The 19,073-nt window shown below is 42.6% G+C and overlaps 1 protein-coding gene across 1 annotated transcript in view; it reads left to right on the top strand.

Moving 5' to 3' along the window:
* Positions 1-19,073, top strand: part of NRG2 (neuregulin 2) — a 174,378-nt gene that overhangs the window by 144,774 nt on the left and 10,531 nt on the right. The window contains exons 6-7 of the mRNA XM_035559706.1: positions 5,164-5,222; positions 17,611-17,634. Of these exons, the coding sequence (XP_035415599.1) occupies positions 5,164-5,222; positions 17,611-17,634 (83 nt within the window). The remainder of the gene's footprint in view (positions 1-5,163; positions 5,223-17,610; positions 17,635-19,073) is intronic.

Here is a 19,073-nt window from a genome sequence, read left to right on the forward strand (position 1 = left end):
TCATCTCATTGCATTTCTTTTACTGTGTAAATATTTAACTGAAATTCATCCTGAGCCCAAGAGCAGAACTTTATGAATATTTCTGAAATGTGGGAAAAAAAAAAAATCTCAGGGAACTGGTCATAACTGACTAAAGTCAGTGGACATTTTTCAGGAACAACAGAAGCTAAGTAGAAAAATCTCTGACCAGTTTTGTTGACAGATTTGCAAGTAGAAAATTTTCGTATGTGGAAAGTGGAAAATTGTATTTGTTTTTAAATCTCACGCAATTGGTTATGCACAGAGGGATGGAGTCAAGCAAGGGCAGTCTTGGGTGTTCTCCACATCGGTGAGGGGCAAGTTGCTGTCTTTGAAAGGTTCGTGCAGCCTTGTACTTCCCCAAGGCTGTTGCTATGGACACAGATTTGTCCACTTCCCGTAGCCTTTGAGGAGAGACACGTTGGGCCTCTGAGACCAGTGAGCGGACCAGGGAATCCAAAGGTAACATTTGGAGGAACAATTTAACATCCATTCTGCTGGGATAGCCAGCCAAAATCACTTGGCTAGGGTCAGATGTGCAGGAAGAAGGATGCCATGATGAAAGACCACTTCTTGGCTCTTGGCCTTAGGAAGCCTTAACTGTCAGATCATATGCTTAGCTGCTGAAGAAGAGCTGCCCACAGGCCTGTGACACAGGCAGCAGGTTCTGTATGCAGAAGTGTCTTCCATTTCCTCTTCCTGTCCAGAAGGGGAGAGTCATGTGCCATTCATGTCAGAAATTCCTAGAAGTCACAGATGGAGACATAGTAATAAAGAACAAATCTTCATCTAGGAGTATGAGACAAAACGGTTCCATGGGCAGTGCATACTTTCAAAGTTTTCCTGGCAACCATTGCTGCCAGCATCCATGCTTCTGAGGAATCAGGACCCAGGGAAGAGAAAACAGCACTTGTGGCTTCTGAGTAGTCTCACAAAGCACACCTTCTGCATGTGATTGCTTGAGAAGCACAGTGTCTTGACAGCCTGGGAGGTGACAAAATGTGCTCATGTTCAGGAGGGCTTCTTTTCTATCACTTTTTCCAGTGCTGATTCACTAGCAACTAAAGATGTAAAGCCTGAGCTGTACTAGACAGGGAGAAGACTGTTATCTACTGTCTTCCATCTAGAAAGTTCTTCTTCCCTCCCACGCTAGGCTGACAGCAGAGATCTAAGGATTGGTTATAAGGTAGCTGTCATGGCATCAAAGCTACTTTGACACATTTCCGGTCTGCTTTTTCACTTCTTACCAATTTCTTTTCCTTGGTTTTATTTCCCTCCACCAGTTTTCATATGATTTTGAGTCTTTCCTTAATGGCATGCATCTTCAGTCACATTCAAGTTCCAGCCATGACTGACATCTTGCAGATCTGTGCCTGAGATAGTTTTAGGTCCTTTCAGACAATGTGTCCATTTTCTTAGGTGCATAGGACATTTGCCTCATTCATCAGCACCCTTGAGGCCATTTGGGGGTGCTTACAACATACACCTGAGCTGAAGCCTCAGATCCCGGACAAATGGGTAGAACATTGTAAGTTAAACTGGATGTCCTTGAAGACTCAATAAGTTCATGACTGTCAGTGATGATGAATAAACTTTAAAAAGGATTCAGAAGACACCATCTGTTTTGGGTGCTTTGTTCGAACTCCATGCAAGCTTTTAAAGGCTTCTCCAAAGTCATGATTCACCAGGGCTGTCCTTGTGAGTGCATCATCGAGCTGCCTCTTTGATTGCCAACAGGGCTTCTTCACTCTACTTCCAGCACCAGCTTCCTCTTCTTCATTACAAGAAATGTCAAGAGGCCTCATGTTTGATGGTAACACTTGGGTTCCTTTTCTTGGGAGCTGTCTGGGTACCCTGGCATTGAAATGACATTACTGATATGTTTCCATTTCCTATACTCCAAGATGACCATGAAAAAAAAAAAGGTGATTTTTTCAAAGACGCTTGCCTGACCAGGGAGTCAAATTTCCAGTTTCAAGAGTGGCTTGGACACTGAGGAAGTTGTGTACAGCAAGGGAGTGCAGTGAATCCTCATGCAGAACCATGCCCTTAAGTTCCCCTTGAGCAGGTTGGGATATGCAAATAGCCCAGCACACTCCCACATGGAAGTGTTAGCACAGTTCTTAAGAACCAAATGTAGTGTAGCACAGAAAACAAAGCTAGTTATAAGTAGAGAGGGTGCACCAGATTTACTTAGTGCAGATGTACCAAAACTGCAGTGAGAACCAGCAAGAAATCATGTGCCAAAACCACTTCAGTCATGCAGACCCTTTTATAGCTTTCTTCTGTGAGAGGGATAGCCAGTGAAATCTCCCATGGACAAGGGACATTCTGCCTTTTAGAACTGGGAAATTAATTCTTTAGAGGAAAAATAGGTTAGAGTGGTGGATGTGAAGAAGTGGAAAAGGACAGTAGATTGGATGGAAGGATCATACAGCATTTTATTAGCTATTGCTTCTGCTCCTTGGATCGTGTTAGATTCAGGTGTATATCTGTAGGTCCCCTGCAGGCATCCAGCATTCAGCCTGAACTCAAGTTACCTCTGGAGTACCAGCAGGTTGTCAGCAGAAGAATGACCTCCTCTAAGAGCCTGTGACAGTGGTGTATCAGCATGTCAGCAAATGCCTCAGGCTTTCCCAAGAAGTGTTAGTACAAGTCTCCAGGCAGGGAATAGACCTCTGTGGACTGGGGGAATTGTGCCAGTCACGACATTTGCTGGAGCCAAGAGATCTTCATGCACTGGCCTGCCTTGTGGCCAGCCACCTGTTGCCTCTGCTTGTGTACCCTTGGTCTGCACAGCTGATGTGGGTGCTGAGATCCCTTAGCACTCCCTCACATGTCATGATTCCTACCTTTTAGCCCAAATCAGTATATGTCCATGATGAGGGAGAACTGTTAAAAATCAAAGTTTTCTGGACATAATCAGTGGGGAAGACTTCTCTGACTTCTACCTCCGTTCCACAAGGGAACTACACAGTTGCTTAAAAACCCTGCCTGTGTTCACTTAAGTATAAAGAAGCAGAAATTCAACTCTCTTGGCTTTTTTTACTGCCATTGACATTGCATATCCATAACGTGCCATCTAAACATAAAACTGGCAAGAACAAGTGCTACCATAGCCCTTAACCAACAACACAGAATCTGCCAACATGCTTTTGAACTACAAAGCTTTGATCATATCAGACACCACAGAGTTCAAAACGTCGCTTCCTCCTCTCCTTTGCTGTGCCACAGAGTGGGAGCAGGCATTGGTGTCCATTTGGGAGACAGGATTGGGTCAGATCTGCGCTGCCCGTGTAGGGCTGGCAGTGAGACCAGGACCTGGACATGGACCTGGACTTTCCTTGCTCCACCCAGCTGTACATGCAGGTTGGGATCAGTCATCTGGCGCAGCAACAAGGCTGCTCTGGCTGTTTGCTGTCCTTCACAGTGGATTGGCAGGCAGCTAAGCCATCGGACTCAAGTTGAGGCCTCTGGGCCTCGTCTTTTCTGCTGAAGTGTCTTTTGGTCTCTTCTTTATCAACCAGCTGGTGCCTGTCAAACACTGAGGCCTAGATGAGGGACAGGGACAGAGCACTCTTGTGAGTGGTAGCTGAGAGCGAGGAAGATCTGACATGTACAAGATACAGAGCCTGCAACACACCTTGCTCCAGGAAGTTGGAAAACATGTTAAAACTCGAGCTATTTGTGATAAAACCCTATTCAGCTCAGGGGAGGGAGAGTTTGGTCAGGAGGGAGGGAGTGAGTTTCAGGACAGGCAGGTAGAGATGAGACTTGAAGAAAGATAGGGATAACTTTGATGCACTATCCAAGAAGGTCATGATAAAAACAGTGAAGTAAGGGAGAGAGATCAGCACCAGGGGAAGAAATGTTTGACCAGCCACAAATCAGTTCCCATCACTTATTGGGTTCACCCGCAGCTGTGGCAGGTCAGGATGCAGAGCACATGGGTGTTGCTGCACCCGTGCATAGCTCAGCAGCTCCCACCACACCCCTGCCCATGCTCCCACACCCCCCGAGTCCCACTTGAATGGGAGCTGCTCCAGGGAGCTCAATCATGACCTGTGCACCTGCCCTGTGGCCCTTGTCACTAGGGCACTACAGCATCAGGGTCATATAACTGGTGCCCCCTGAGCTAGCACATCCTGGCCCATCCATCATGGAAGGTTGGACCAGATGATCTTGGAGGTCTTTTCCAACCTTAATGATTCTATGATTTTATGATTCTGTGAATGGGATAGCCTGGCCTGTAAGAGCATGGGCAGTGCAGCTGGGCAGCGCATGAGACCTGTTCCAGCACAGCTTTCTTCTCTGTCCCTTTCTCTCTGTTAACACAGAGATTCTGCACATGCTTTCTCTCTAACTGCAACATAGCCATTCTCCCTGGAACATCCTGTGAGTACTTCTGGGGGTAATAATGTGAAGATGCTTGCCATACACAATGCTTGCTGTCGCCTGAGCAGCTGCTCACCGCTCTGTGATGCTGCTTGCCGGTCTTGTCTAGATAGTGGCTCCAAGGAGAATCTCTGAAAGTAGGGTCTAGCCCATCTCAATCTTCCGGCCAGCTGGTGCTTCTAGCAGGTGAGAAGGAAGGAGGCAGGCAGAGGAGGAAAGGAGGGGTTTAGCTGGCGACTTGAAGACCCAGGCATAAGATAAAGCTGCAATGCTAATGTTAGAGGTTAAAGCAAAGCAGAGAGTAAATATGCGCGTGAAGCATTTATTTTTTCCATTCATCACAATGCACTTTTTATTTCTGACCTTAGCCTCAAGAATGGTGCCAGACATGTTCTGTGATTTCTCCCCTTTTCCCCTCCAGATGTCCAAATGGATTCTTCGGACAGAGATGTTTGGAGAAACTGCCTTTGCGATTGTACATGCCAGATCCTAAGCAAAGTATGTTTGAAGACAAAAAATGCACCACACTACTTAAAACCTCCTGGGCACAGCGGTGGATGTAGAGTGGTCTAGTCAGGGATGGCTCTTGGTGTCAGCTTTGGGCTAGGGCTTAGGGATGCAGGTAAGGGTGCAGGCTGAAAGCAGACAGATAGGAGTTGTGAAAGGGATCAGGAGGGTCCTTGGTTCACTCTGTTTGGGTGTCATTTTGCTATCTTGTTTCTTTCTTTCTGGTTTTCTTTCTTTCGGTAGGTGTCCGATCGAATTCACAGGAGACCGGTGTCAGCATTTCGCAATGGTCAGCTTCTCCAGTATGTCTCTTTCTACTTCTCTCTCTCCCTCGTTATTGTAGCTCTGTGTCATGTCCTTAAAGCAGGTTCTTCTGTTCTCCAAGAGCCCTCTTCCTGTCTTGTGCACTCCCAGCTCTGCTTGGCCTTAAGAGGAGCTGTGATTGTTGCCAAGAGGAGAATCAGGGCTCTTGCTATCTCCCCATTCGTTAGAATGGGATCTGCTTTCATTTCTGATTGAATTTAATGTTGCTTGCTCTTTTTGTGCAAAATACAAATAAGGCACAAGGTTATGTGGTGTGCTGTGTGAGAACAGTCTGCAATAAGCTGTATCTGCTAGCCTTGCTGTCTCACCGTGGACTATGTGGTGCAGTGCAAGAGATCTGTATTTTTCCTGTGACTCTTGCAAGTTGGGTGTGTGAGTCTCTCTGTACCAACTGAGGAAAACACAGTGAAGGCTGTTCTGAAATTTCCCTTGCACTGAGGTTGTGGTTTTGTTACCAGAAGCTAAACCGAGCATCAATTGCTGTTCAGGTGAGATTGTCAGAGGCTGGCCTGGAGCATGCCCAGAGGTCTCAGCAGAGCCCATGGTTCATGCCTGGAGCCAGAGGTGATGCTGGAGCCTGCTGCGGTCTCAGGGCTCCCCTCCCTGCAGTGCAACACAGCATGCAAACAAAATCTGCTGACTAGGCATCTCTGACTGTATCCATCCTGGAGACAGAGATGTTCCCATATCTCCTAGTAGGTCAGACAGCCTTGCATATTGGGTTGTGTTAACTACAGTGACTGATCCCTTGACCTTGTATGCAGTGGATGTAAGTACCCTACAACCCCTGCACTTAGTGCTTCCCAGTGTCTAGTTCTCAGTTCCCATGTACTATGGATCTCCAGAGATGCCTCATTTACGGGTGTCATTTGTTTATTTTGTTCAAGGCAGATAACTTTCGCTAGGTCTCTATTCAGACCGTGTCCTAGCACCAGTGGGATCCTTGTGTGGATAAGGTCTGACCTGAAATAAGGTGCACCACTTAGCTTGCAGTTACAACGCAGTGACTATCTGTGTACATCCTGCCTCCATGCTGGCCATTTGGACCACCACAAACGGTGGTTTTTAAAAGAGAGTTTTTTAAAAGAGCCACAGAAGAGGCTCTAAGTAGTGGGAACCAGAGGAGAAAGGCCTCTCCATGATATCTGCTTGATTTCCAGTATCCCCTCTCTTACCACTCTTCAAGAAATCCTGCAGTCCTTGTCCTGAACTGGCAATAGCAAGAGTCTCATTAGCACATGCTAATAGCTGGCAAGGGCTTGCATTAGACTCTCTTCTGCAGAATATAGAGACAAGATGCAGACGGGCTTTGAGGCCCTTGGGACAACTTGGTGTTTTTACATTGCCTTTTGTTCCAAATTGGCTTCCAAAGTTGAAACCTCAATTGATTTATTTTTTTCAGACTAAAACATCCAAGTAGATCTTTTTAAAATGTCTAAACATAATGTTCTGTTTTGATCTTTAACTTGATGCAAAAAAAGTTTCTCTTCTACTTTGGATCCCACAGTGTCAGGGACTCCTGCTGCAGACAGCAGTGGGATGCTCACCCATAAAGTTGGTTTGTAGGGTGTCTCACGACATGGTGTCCAACATGCTCAGACACTATTGCTATCATGCTGCAAAAAAAAATGGGTGAAAATTAGTTTTATTTCGGAAAAGTGCTTTTTTTATGAACTGTAATGGCAAAAGTAAACAGCATGAATTTTTTCCTCAGCCTTCAGAATTTATGGGAATGAGATTTGTTTAAATTTTATTTGTGTGTTGAAGGAACAATGCCAACTTTAAAACTGACACGTTCGTTTCCTTATCTCAGTTCTGGTCTAACCATGGGATAGTAAGGTAAAAACAGTTTAACAATCCAGGTCACTTGTCTGAACTAGGATAAAAATAATCTAAGAAGATGATTCATATGTGTTTATAGCTGTTTTCACTTTCAGGTCACAGTTGGGTAATATATGTAGCAGCTATATTGCAGCAAAGAATGCACTGAACTTGCCATTCTTTCAAATAGGAAACACATTTCACTTGAGTCTGGATTGCGTGAATGCTTACTTTCTACTTTAAATGATAATTAGGTCACATTGGAAGTTGCTGTTGCTCTATAATTCACTCTGTACTTCATCCTGTATGGGTTCTGACAGGTCAACAGCTGAAATACTTTAAATGAGTTTCAGTCATTTCCACTGGAAATAAAAGAGCTCTGACCTGATTCTTATTTTGAGAACATTGCCAGCACTTGACAGATACTTAAATAGTAAATAATGACACCTACCCTGGTGTTGTAATAAATGTATTTGGGATGTTTAGGCCTAGATGGGAGGCTCCTGGCTCTTTAATATAATTAACTATTACACTATGATTGTCAGCAGGTATATCCCAGGTCTGAGGGAGAACCTCTGCAAAGTAAACTAAATTTAAGACACTGCTCTGAAATGGTGCAGCAGATACTTTGCTGAATTTGGGCCAGAGGTAGAGATAGTTGCCTTCTTCCCAGCATCACAGATGTCGTGCATCTTCCTTCTGGGAGCACCTTCCTATCTCTCCAGTTTGAACCACTACTCAGGTTTTGCTCAGGAATAATTCCCTATGTTCGGCAGGGGCTCAGGCTCTCATTGTCTGTTTGGCAGTTTGCTTTGGAGGTTTCTTTTTCTTTGACTGTCAGAAATACCTGCTAGACTACTGTAATTATGAAGATGAAAGATGTATTTAGATTGTTTTTCTTGCAAGTGACATTCTCTAAGTTGCTGTTACAATCATATGACCAGGTAGCTACTGCCAGACATATGCTGGGTATATACCAGCTGCTCGAAGATGTTAAAGATGGCACTTTTTTTTTCTTATGTCATGCTCACACTGTTACTATTTTCTAACAGATTGGTACAGAGGAACTCACTAGGAATTGTATTATTGGGCTAGCTTGGGGACATCCCAGTCTGTCCTGACTCAGCCCTTATTTGGATAAATAACATAAGTAACATTTGCCTTTTGTAGAAATTTGCAACACCAGAATTCAAGCAAGAATCTCTGTTGTTGGTTCCTATCTGCTTGTAAGGAGTTTGCATTTTATTTTGCTTTCACTGTCATGCAAATGTAATGGGAAACGTGTTGAGATACTGCAGAAAAAAAAAAAAAGAGAAGCATGATAGAGCAGCTACTTAACTAAGAAAATGGATGCATCATGCAAACAGAAAACATTGCTCTGGCCTAGCAAGGTACCACTTCTGAGCAGAGCTGTGGTACCTCACTGTGTCAGCTCTCTCAGCCTGCCTTTGTACTAAGCCTGCATTAATTTCAGCCTCCCTGATGGTCTATTTTCCAGCAAGAGTCATACCCTAAGGAGGTCTAAGCCAACAATTTATTTTGCACAGCAGTGGCTAAGTATGCATAGGCAGTTGGTTACTATCAGCCGTGGATGGGCAGTAACCTGCTAAGCTACAGCAGCACAAATACAGGCTTTTCAGACACTGACACATAGTAATCACACATCCAGTAAGTATGGGCAAAGTCTTACGGGGAAACTCAAAAGCTTTATCCTGTTTATCATAGGTCAGTTCTACGACAGTATGACAGATGGCTTTGTCACGTTGATAAAAACAGAAAATCCACCAGAAGAAACAAGGAAGGAGAGATGTCAGAGAAAAGAATTGCACATTCACTGAGATTAAAAAAGGTGAAAGGTACATACCTGAGAAGAAAAAAAAATGCTCTGATGCTGCCTGAAGTCTGGTTAGATCCCTTATGTCTGTATGAAATTCCACTGATCTCACTGGATCTCTGTGCACACTCCTCCATCCACACATAAGGAATTGGCTGACAGGACAGGGTTGGAAAATAATGTTGTTTAGGCTTTAAGTAACCTGTTGGAGGAAAGCCTTATAGAGGCTATAAAATATAACTGAGGGACATTAAGGAAACATTTAAGCTATTTTATTTTAGATTGAAAGAGAATTAATGGCAGTGAACAAAATGGACAGTGGCTGTATGCAATTACAGTATAAAAGAGGGGAATACCCTGCTTAATGAGAACAAAGAGAATTATTACCATGGGCTGTGAATCATTAAATTGTCTTACTAAAATATTTTTCACATCAAACTCTGCGTATTTCTGTGTCTCCATACAATTATAGTTGCAGATATAATTAATTGATAACCTGCACTGTACATAAGGTGTATATGTATATACAGTGATGTGATGGTAAAATCATATCATATGCTAGTTTCAGGAGTTAGATGTGATTTATCTTTGATAAAGTCAGAGGGCTGGGAGCCTGTAACTACAAAATGTACAAAACCAGAAATCCTCCTTGACCTTTGCAACTGAGAATGCGATGTACAGTCAAGGAGTAACCAGCCATACTAGAAACCTGAGTTCACATCATGAACTCTTCTTCAGACCCACTGTTTTCCCTGCACCCCTCTTTGCAACAATAGTCCAGCCAGACCCTCATTATTTTTTGAGTGAGCTTTTAGACATCTTTGCTAGAAGTTTGAATCCAAATTTGTGCTCCAGGCTACCTTCCTAATCACTGTTGAGGATTTGGCACCCAAGTATGAGAATTTAGCTAACCTAACACTAGTGCTGGCATCAGGCTGAGATGTCTAATCCTTCAGAGGTGCTGAGGGTGATGAGCATACACTCATTAATTTAGCTGTCAGATGTCTCTACCAGAGTCTCTGTACAGTATGTTCACAGTCACGTGTGTCTCTGTCTAGCTGTCCTAGCACTAGTGAGAACTAAAATTTAACACATCATACTGTTGAACCACAGTTTTATTGAGTCCATAGTATTAGCACCCTGGGACCATTTTGCAAGCTGACTGATTGTGAAATCTACTCTAAAATTGACAGCTATGAACTTGGGACCAAAGTTCTGCTTTCCGATGTGATTGTCTGGCTTCTGCTGACAACAGAGCAATTTCTGAAGCCATTGGGCATTCAGTGCAAGGAGACTCTTCCTGGACAGTAGCTGGATTTGCATGGTGATTTCCCTGCATTGGAACACCCATAAAAGTGGCTCTGAAGTCTACTGAAGTGCATAAATATGCTCTTCTCTGGCCTTACTTTTAATTCAGAGGACCTTGGAACTGCCTCAGCCAGTGGCAAAATGCTGCCTGTGGTACCAGCCCCTGTTTCAATTTTTAAAGGAACTAGGAGCATATCTTTTTCCATTTCTTTCTTGTTGGTGCTCTTCAGTATACAGCTTCCCTCAAAAATAATCTTGAACAATCTTTGAGAGTCCTCACACTTGCACTACACTTACTTAAAACCTTTTGATCTGCTTAGATACTCTCTTTTTCATTTTTTCTTCCTTTGTGGTATCACCTCTCAGAGAACCTCCTGGGGTTGTGATCTTTGCCTTTGCAGTCAGATCTCCATCTCTCCTTGCATATGTGGGTGAATTTCAGCAATATCACACACACACACACAAAGTCAGGAAGTCTTTCTAATAAGGACCTCCTGAGCCCAGCTTCATACACAATTGTGTACTGCAGCTCTTTCCAGAAGTTGTAGCTTTTCTGAAATCACTCTTTCTTTCAAGAAACATGCCTTTTTAAAAAACCGTGCAGGCACCTGAATTTCATAGCTGCCTGTTATACATGAAACCAAGACCTAGCCTAGCTATATCTTTTCTCAAGAAGTTTCTCAGGTCTTTGTGAAACACTGCTGGACTAGTAAATTTCCAGGCTTTGTGCTGGCTGGATGTAAAGGTTTCATAAAACACATCAGCAGCTATTTCATCCCAGAAGGAGCTGAGATACTGAAAGTTAAACACCATAATCTCCAGCAGGAACATTTACACCTTTCCTAAGTCTGCACATTTGGATTCTTTCTGCCTGAGATTTGTGGAAAAAATTTAGAAATTTGGGATACAGTTCAGTGTCTGTGACAATCTCTTGTCTGTGGAATCTGAAATTACATCTTAATGTTGCTATTTATTCATCTCCCAGAGTCATTGTCACTGATCTAGAGGAAAAATGCCATCCCATTCAAATGTTTTCATTTTCTATTTCTATTTTCCATTTTTTTCTAATAAAAGCTGAAGTCTGTAGTCTGCCAGTAAACATCCTAAAACAGAGCCAGCATTATAACTGATGTAATTTAGCATGTTCTCCATTTTTACCCCATATTTCATTCTTGGTTTCTTTACAAATTTGATTTTAATTCATAGTTGGAATCTTCCCACTAGTCTGCTTTGGAAGGGAAGATCAGCATTTTCTGCTGTCCACTGAGAGAACAGGCTTCCTAAGAGGAGGAAGACAGCTACACTTGTTGCATGATACTCAGTGTAGTCATCTGAAAATATGGAAGAGAAAAGCTTGATCTGAGAAAACAGTGTCTTGCAGTCACAGATTATCTTGTCATTTCTGCTTTCAGTGACTGCTGATATGAAGGTGTATCCTGAGTTCCCAGATTTATGTCTCCCAAGGCTCCCTTGTTGAAGCCATCAAAAGCTTAGTGTGGTAGGTCTAGCTCCTGATCAGTTTGCTATGTGGCAGGACATTTCCCTTGTATAAGCACTACAGATTCCTTCCAGGAATAGATGACAAAAATGGGAATTTCCTAAATGAGAACCACTATATGTTCTTAACCATCCACTGCACTGGGTGTGATTTGTGTAATGATTTCAGCAGCATAATTTCTGAGCTACCATAAAACATTTCCTGTAGATCAGACATCTGAGTCTTCCCATCAGTCATTCTTTTCTAAGGAAGTTACTTTCATAGAGCACTTCCAGCCAGAAAACTGTAAACTGTTACTACTTGCTGTGTCTGTACCAGGCTGTCTCATCCCCATTGTCCCCTTTGTACATTTCTCAGCTTCAGGCCATTGACCTGAAGTGCAAGCTACAGCATCTGGCCTGGGAACAGAATCACATGTTCATATAGCAGCACACAAATTGGCTCCAAAGCTGCCAGCTAAGCAGGTGTTGAATCAGGCTTCTTTTCTTAGGTATAGTTTAACTTGCTCTGAAGTCACCAGGCTGCAGCTGGAGGAGTGTTGGTGATCACAGCGATATATGAGTGATCCTTTTGACAGGAGCTGTTTGGACACTTGCTTCTCTCATTGCCTCCCCCCACAGAGGTGGAATGTCCCCTTCAGTAGGTGGATGAACATGCCACTTCAGGCTCTTCTAGGATCTAATAGAATAGACCTTCTAATAGAAGGTCCAGATCTGAATTTCAGCTCCTCTGTTCGTTCATTCATCAGTAATTTCCTACCTGCTGATTGCAATATGAGAATGATAAATAGAAGAATATTTCTTTTTTTTTTAACCCACCTTTCTGTTTCCTGCTCATTCTCTTACTCATCTGAGCCCTAAAACAATATTTAGCAGCATTTTAAATTCCACAGACATTGTGCAGCTTCCCTTTAATAACACAATAGCTTCTGACCATTTAATTAATGTAATGACTACACTGTGGTTTGGCTGGGTAATTACAGGGCATTTGTGGTTTATCATAACAGGGTTATTTCTCTCTCCTGGACTGCACTGCAGGTTACCCCTGGGGACCTCCTAAAGTTAATTACGAGCTAATCCACAGAAGCTTGCCAATTCACTATTGTTACATATTTGGACTCCTGAGGCCTACCCAGTTATTTTTATTCATACAGTACTGGACAAGCTACAAGGTTGTGCAGTTTATGGAAAGCTCACAGACTACTCAGAGAGCTCACTCAGTGCCCAGTCCCTAACTTACACACAGTGTCCCTTGTCCCCAATGTCATGGGACATTGCTCCCTCATGTCCCCTGGAGAAAGCCTAGGCCATGGTGCAGGTGCAAGTATTGCTCATCAGTACAATTTATTATTGATAGTCTCTTTCTGGTCCTCAGATGTTACTTCTCCACTTTGTTTCATGCCTTGGAGCATGCTATGTGACTCACATAGTCCTCTGGGGATCCAGTCATGTTTTGGGGGTCATAATGTATGCAATAGCTAAACATCTTAACAGCATTCCTAGGCAACCCGAAGTCCATGTGAGCACAGGCCCAGTTTTCACAGCCATTTGCAAAGCCCTTATCCTTCTTAATCATCCTATAAATCTACAACACAGTGAGACCCATCTTGCCTTGAATTGTTACTTCCATAAAGATATTTTAGTTTATGTTGTTTTGTCTGTTCATCTTTTAAAGGAGGTGAAACTTTAGAACATAATGTAGTCCCAAAGTCACGATGCATCAAGTCAGTCAGTTCTGTCCAACAATGAGAAAAAAATCCACCACAGAATTTGTGACTTAACAATAGGCAGTGGGTCAAGAGAGTACGTGCACTACTTGTAGCACCTAAATCCAACCGGGTTTTTCTTTCAGTCCACTTCAGCTGAATATCTTCCCTTGGGAGAAACCAGTGCAAGGTCCAAGCATCACCTGATGCCTCAGCAAGCTCTACTTTGAACAGCTGAGTAGCACCAATCTGGATGATTGGATCCAACCTGAATTCCGCACACATAAGCTGCAGATGAGACGAAGAGCATGAAATGAACATTTTTGTCATCTCTCATATATTTTCCCTTCTCCAGCTCTCCCATGTTTGCCACCTTTCTCTGTTGGACAGCCACTTTTATATGTATGGTAGTTTGGTGTTTGAACATTTACAAACTACTAGTCTGGTCTCCTTTGGGATCAGCACAGAAGAGCCCAGTTTAGCTTTCATGTACAAGGAGTAACATAAATACTGCAAAGTAATGCATTTAAGAGGCTAGTAGATACTGTTTCCTTAACACTAACAGCTGCTTAAGGAAGAATGGGTTCTATCTTAAGTCCAGCATTTCCAGAAAGGTTCAGAAGGTACAACTGGAACAAGATTTTCCAAAAAACTTGTCCCCAGTTCAGATATTTTGGGAAATCTCACTGTGGTTTGAGGTGCTCAGTCCTAGCTACTTGCCATGATCAAGGAACATGTTTAGAGTACAGACAGAGGTAAATGATATGAGAAAAATAATATGCCCATTTCCTCAGCCTAGAGCAACCATCTCAGAACTGTCTTACTGTAATTTGCATGCTAGCCTCTGCCTATATTGATTCCCTCTGCCACAAAGCTGGAATGCAATACACTTCCCTATTGCAACAACTCCTATTAGCATGGAGTGACTTGCCTTCTGGAGGAGCTGCGTAGACTAGCCTAGACCTCATGCTTCCCTATGTACAGTTAATGTCTGCAGAAGGGACTGTCATCTGATGGTTTCTGGGAATTCCCAGTAGCCGAGTGTGCCAGACAACCACTCTATTACTGACAACCTGCATGAGATGTAGGTTAATCAGATTGTTGCAGGACACAGTACAGGTGCAGCACATCACACGGAGCACCTTCTCCACTATCAGCAAATAGGACTCAAAGCTTTTGAAGATGTATTACTTTTCCTGATCAACCTCTTAAAAAGCAAAGGAGACCTCCTTCAAACATGGAATGCCATCGGAAATAGTTTTGCTTCAGACCAAAATAAATTTTTGTCTCTAGGAGAAATGTTGTTTTCTCAAACATGTTTGTTCCCGAGTGGAATATTGTTAATATACAATAGGCATGCACTGTATGGTATGCCAGGTTCATGAAGATGATACCCCTCTGCTGAATGCAGAAAATTACACTTTGAAGCAGTATTTTTTTTACTGGAGCTGGGCTCATCGTGTTAGCCTCTGGATTGTAACATGTTGAATAATTTTGAATAGTCTCTTCTTTACAGAAGAGGCAAACCTTCCAAAATCCAGAATACTATTAAAGTGTTTCCTCCTTCATTGTCCCAGCCCAGAAGGCAATACCTGCTTAATGCCCAGGCTGGGAGGAGCTCCTGAGCAGGGAAAGGAGAGAAGGCTCCCTTTTGGATATATTCAGTTACGGGTGAAACAGAAGCAACGCCTGTATCTACAACTGGCTGGCACATCACCTTGCATGCTTATTGTGCTGGAACAATTTTTCTGCATACAATCAAACAACTATTTTGCTATTACGGCCATTAGTGATAACAGAGGAGTAACTTAGGAAAAAAAATGATATGAGAATTTCAGTAGATCCTAGTATGCCTCCAGTAATTCCTCTGCTTTATGAAGCAAGTTGACTTGTCATCCAAAGGAATTTTCTGCTGGAAGTCAGAGTACAGCCTTGTCAATTTGCATATCAAAAAAGGGTTGAGTTTTTAAAATTCCACTGTGTGCCTGAACTGTCTTGTCAAAGTGACATTGAGGGGGGAAAGAATCAGTAGATGAGAGTGTGAAAAAGCTTGAAATGATGGTAAAGTGTTGAGTAGGTATGGACTTCAGATGCAGGAGTACAGGTTGGGGTATGGCTTCCTGTATGTGCAAAGCCACTGGTGGGTTTGCAGGCAGAGTCAGGCACATGCATTCTAGCTGCTGGATAGTTGCATGGTTTCTTTGCTGGTTAGGAAACTTGTGGCTAAGATCCAAAAAGCTAGCTGTCTATATCTGCTCTAGGGGGCTGGGGAGCAAAAAGAACCTGCAGTTCTAAGGTGAGGGAGGACAATGGGAAGGCTAAATTTCTTCAGGTCTTGCCTACCACCTCTGTTTGCATAGACATTTCTGAGTTTGCAAAAAACATGAGAATGTTCTAAATTGCATCCATTTGTAGCTGTAGATGTTACAGCAAATCCTAGATCAGGGAGCAAATGTGTCAGTGTAGGCTGTATGCTGCCATCAAACAGATCAATAGTGTAGATATATGGATGAAATGTAGTACATCTCTACATACATCTGTCACAATGTCAGGTGAAACAGCTTTCATAATGGTAGCATGCTTTAGGAAAAGGTCAAGTTTCAATGTGATAACCAGAAGTTTTATGACAAATGTAATGTGTCCAGTTCTCTGCTGCCCACCACATTGTATACATATTCCTGGAACTTGTACAAACTCACTGTGAAATGCATGGTAGAGTTTGCCATTCCTTTTGCACAGATGTGAGATGTAAAGCAGAGAGCAGCCAGGTTTTGAGGCCTTTAAATTACATAAAATTAAGAAAAAAAATCACCCCCCTGCCCCCCCCCCAAAAAAAAGAACCCAACATTAGCATTGATTTGAAGAGAAGAACCTGCTTTAGTTGAAAAGTGTTTACATGTTCCATAACTGTTAGTGCTAATTTCCCCTACACACACACAGATTTTGAACAGAATTGCAAAAGAAAACCAGTATTTCTGTGCAGCAAAAAGCAGTTCTTTTGGAAAATATAGCAAATCAATTTGGACATCTCCAAGTTGAAAGTAATCTTGTCCATATGATGATTTGGAACAGGAGAACACACTTTAATGTACAATGATAAGTATGAAGATCTTTAGTATTTATGTGGGAAAAACTGTCTTTAGGTGAGGCCAGTACTGGGAAAAGTTTTGCAATTCAGAAATGAAAAGGACTTTTTCAGCAAAAATGTTGCCTGTGTTGGACAACAACATTGTTGATTCATTAGGCAAACTCAACTTTGCTTAGCACAATCTCTTCAAGATAAACTGCAATCTTATTTGTAATGAATTTGAATCTGAAAGCAGATGCTCCAATTTGTGCTCTTTTTTTTTCTTTTTTTTTTTTTGGCATGCTTGCTGTTTCTAAAAATGCAGAACCACAGCAGAAGTGAAATTTGGAAGATCACAGACTTGAGGGAAACTTCCAGTGCAATTTGCACTTTTAGATCTGCAAGGGATTCATTACCTTTGCCCAGGCAACTAATCACTTGCAGTATCAGTGGTACAACTGCAAATCTGTACTGCAAAGAACAGTACTTACACAATTTACATGATACCAGGAGATTTTACAGGCAACGCAGCCAGATGACATTGTGCATCTGAGACCAGACTTGAGGTCATGGGCAGAAGAATTGCGCTTGCAGGCCTGAGGGCCCTGTGCAAATGCCTACACATCTGTCTGCCACACACGCTTCTTTGGTGCACAAGCTCCCAGGCAGAGAGGCACGTGAAACCATGCAGGGCACATTCTGCCTGTAGAAAGCAAATGAATGGTTTTACCAGGTTCATGCAGTCGCTATGTGTTTTGGCCTGTCTGGAGTCAGGAGTTGTTTCAGAACAAGTGTACCTTTTTTTTTTTCTTTTTTTTTCTGCCTAAACTGTAAATTCCATATCAGGTACTAACAAACATGGCTCATCTCAAAAGAATTCATAATTAACTAAAAGAATTCATAATTAACTTCCACTGCAATTTGTTTGGGTCTTTCTTTACATAAGATATAAGCTCTCGTGGGAATTTAAAATGCTCTGAAGCATACACTGTGTTCTGTGTAACTGCTGCTGAGCCTACAGAAAAACTAACCTGCTGTAACTGCACAGTGTGTGTGTATGTATATTAGAGATCTCTGACAGACCTGTTTTTCTTTTTCTCTTTCTCTTCCTTGTCTTCTTTCTGCATTGGCAGAGCATCTTGGATTTGAATTAAAGGGTATGGAACAACCATTCATTTATTAATCAGAAGCCATTAAGAGCTGCCCATATTATATTTATGGCTTTAATGGGATGATTAAAAAATCAGCTGTTCTGTTCTTTTCCCTGGCGCCAAGATAGATGTTTGGATTAAAAAACAAAACAAAGTAAAGCACAAAGTCTAAATGTAAAACTATAAAAATGCATGTGTATTTTTAGCAGCACTTTTTTCTTTGTTTCAAGCAGCAGCCTGGTGTGTGTGGCGTGACTGGGATGTTACAATTGCCATACGTCTCCTCATTCTACATGCTTTTGTATACTTAACGGAAAGGCAGGAGTTCGTGACAATCCTAAAGGTTGCCAGCAGGCACTGCTTGGGAATGAACAGGTGTTCCAGGAATGGGAAGGCAAGTTTTAGGAAGATAAGGACTTCTATAGCATTGTCATTCTCAATGTGCTTTGGTCCACTGGATCCTAGGAAGCATCAGGATGGTTTTGCCATTCCTGCTCCCAAAGGCTGTCTGCTTCTTTCTGTGCTTGACTGGGAGGAAATTGTCCCTTGGAAGGTGACATGAGCTGAGTTATTTTAAAGAAAATGAGCCTGGGAAATCAGCAGTCTCCGATGAGAGGAGAGGGTGTTATGCTGAGCTTCATGATGGCAAGCTGAAGTGTGAAAAAACACTGCAGTAACTTACAAGCTCTTAAAAATATCCCCTTTGGGCAACTGCCTGCTCCTGCCCAGTTGCTTATAATCATATTTTTCGTCCTTTCTCCTTAGTCTGTTTTCAGAAATGTATCAGATATCTATAGAGTAAGCACCTGAGAAATCAAATCCTTGGGGCTAGGTTTCCCTTGAGTGCACAGGCTGAGTGCAGGAGGGGTTGGTCAGGTGAGAACAGAGAGGTTTGTCTTTATTGCTTGATTTAAAAACATTGGCCCAGCAATGCCATCCAGAGAGATCTTCACGTGAAGATACTTCAATTCAATTTGAAACATGTATGGGGACACCAGTCTTTCACTTCTGGATGTTAAATTCTCTTCTTGGGTCCCTGAGGTGGAGGGACATGCACTAACTGAATCTGGAGAAATTTGTGTCCGCTGGTTATTGCATATCTTACCCACTGGGTTTGGTATGTATCCCCAGCAGCTTGTTCCTGCTGTTGAAAATGAGTGCATTTCATGGTCAAGTGTTTCAGAGAAAGCGGTGCTGCTAATACTAATACACTTAAATAAACTTTAAAATTAAGGATTTTTGACATCCCTTTTTGTTGACTTTTGTCCTTTTCCTCATCCATTCTCAATGTCATCACAGAACCGCCACATATCCTGTTCCCAGTCTGCAGTCGTCTCTTCTCTGTCATTCGTCTTTCACTTTCATGTGTTGCTGTGACACCCGTGGCTGGACCGTGATTCTGTCAGCATTATGTGGCACAACATGGTTTGTTCACAGTGTTTGCT

Source organism: Cygnus atratus, chromosome 14 (assembly GCF_013377495.2).
Source record: "Cygnus atratus isolate AKBS03 ecotype Queensland, Australia chromosome 14, CAtr_DNAZoo_HiC_assembly, whole genome shotgun sequence".
Classification (NCBI taxonomy): Eukaryota; Metazoa; Chordata; class Aves; order Anseriformes; family Anatidae; genus Cygnus; species Cygnus atratus.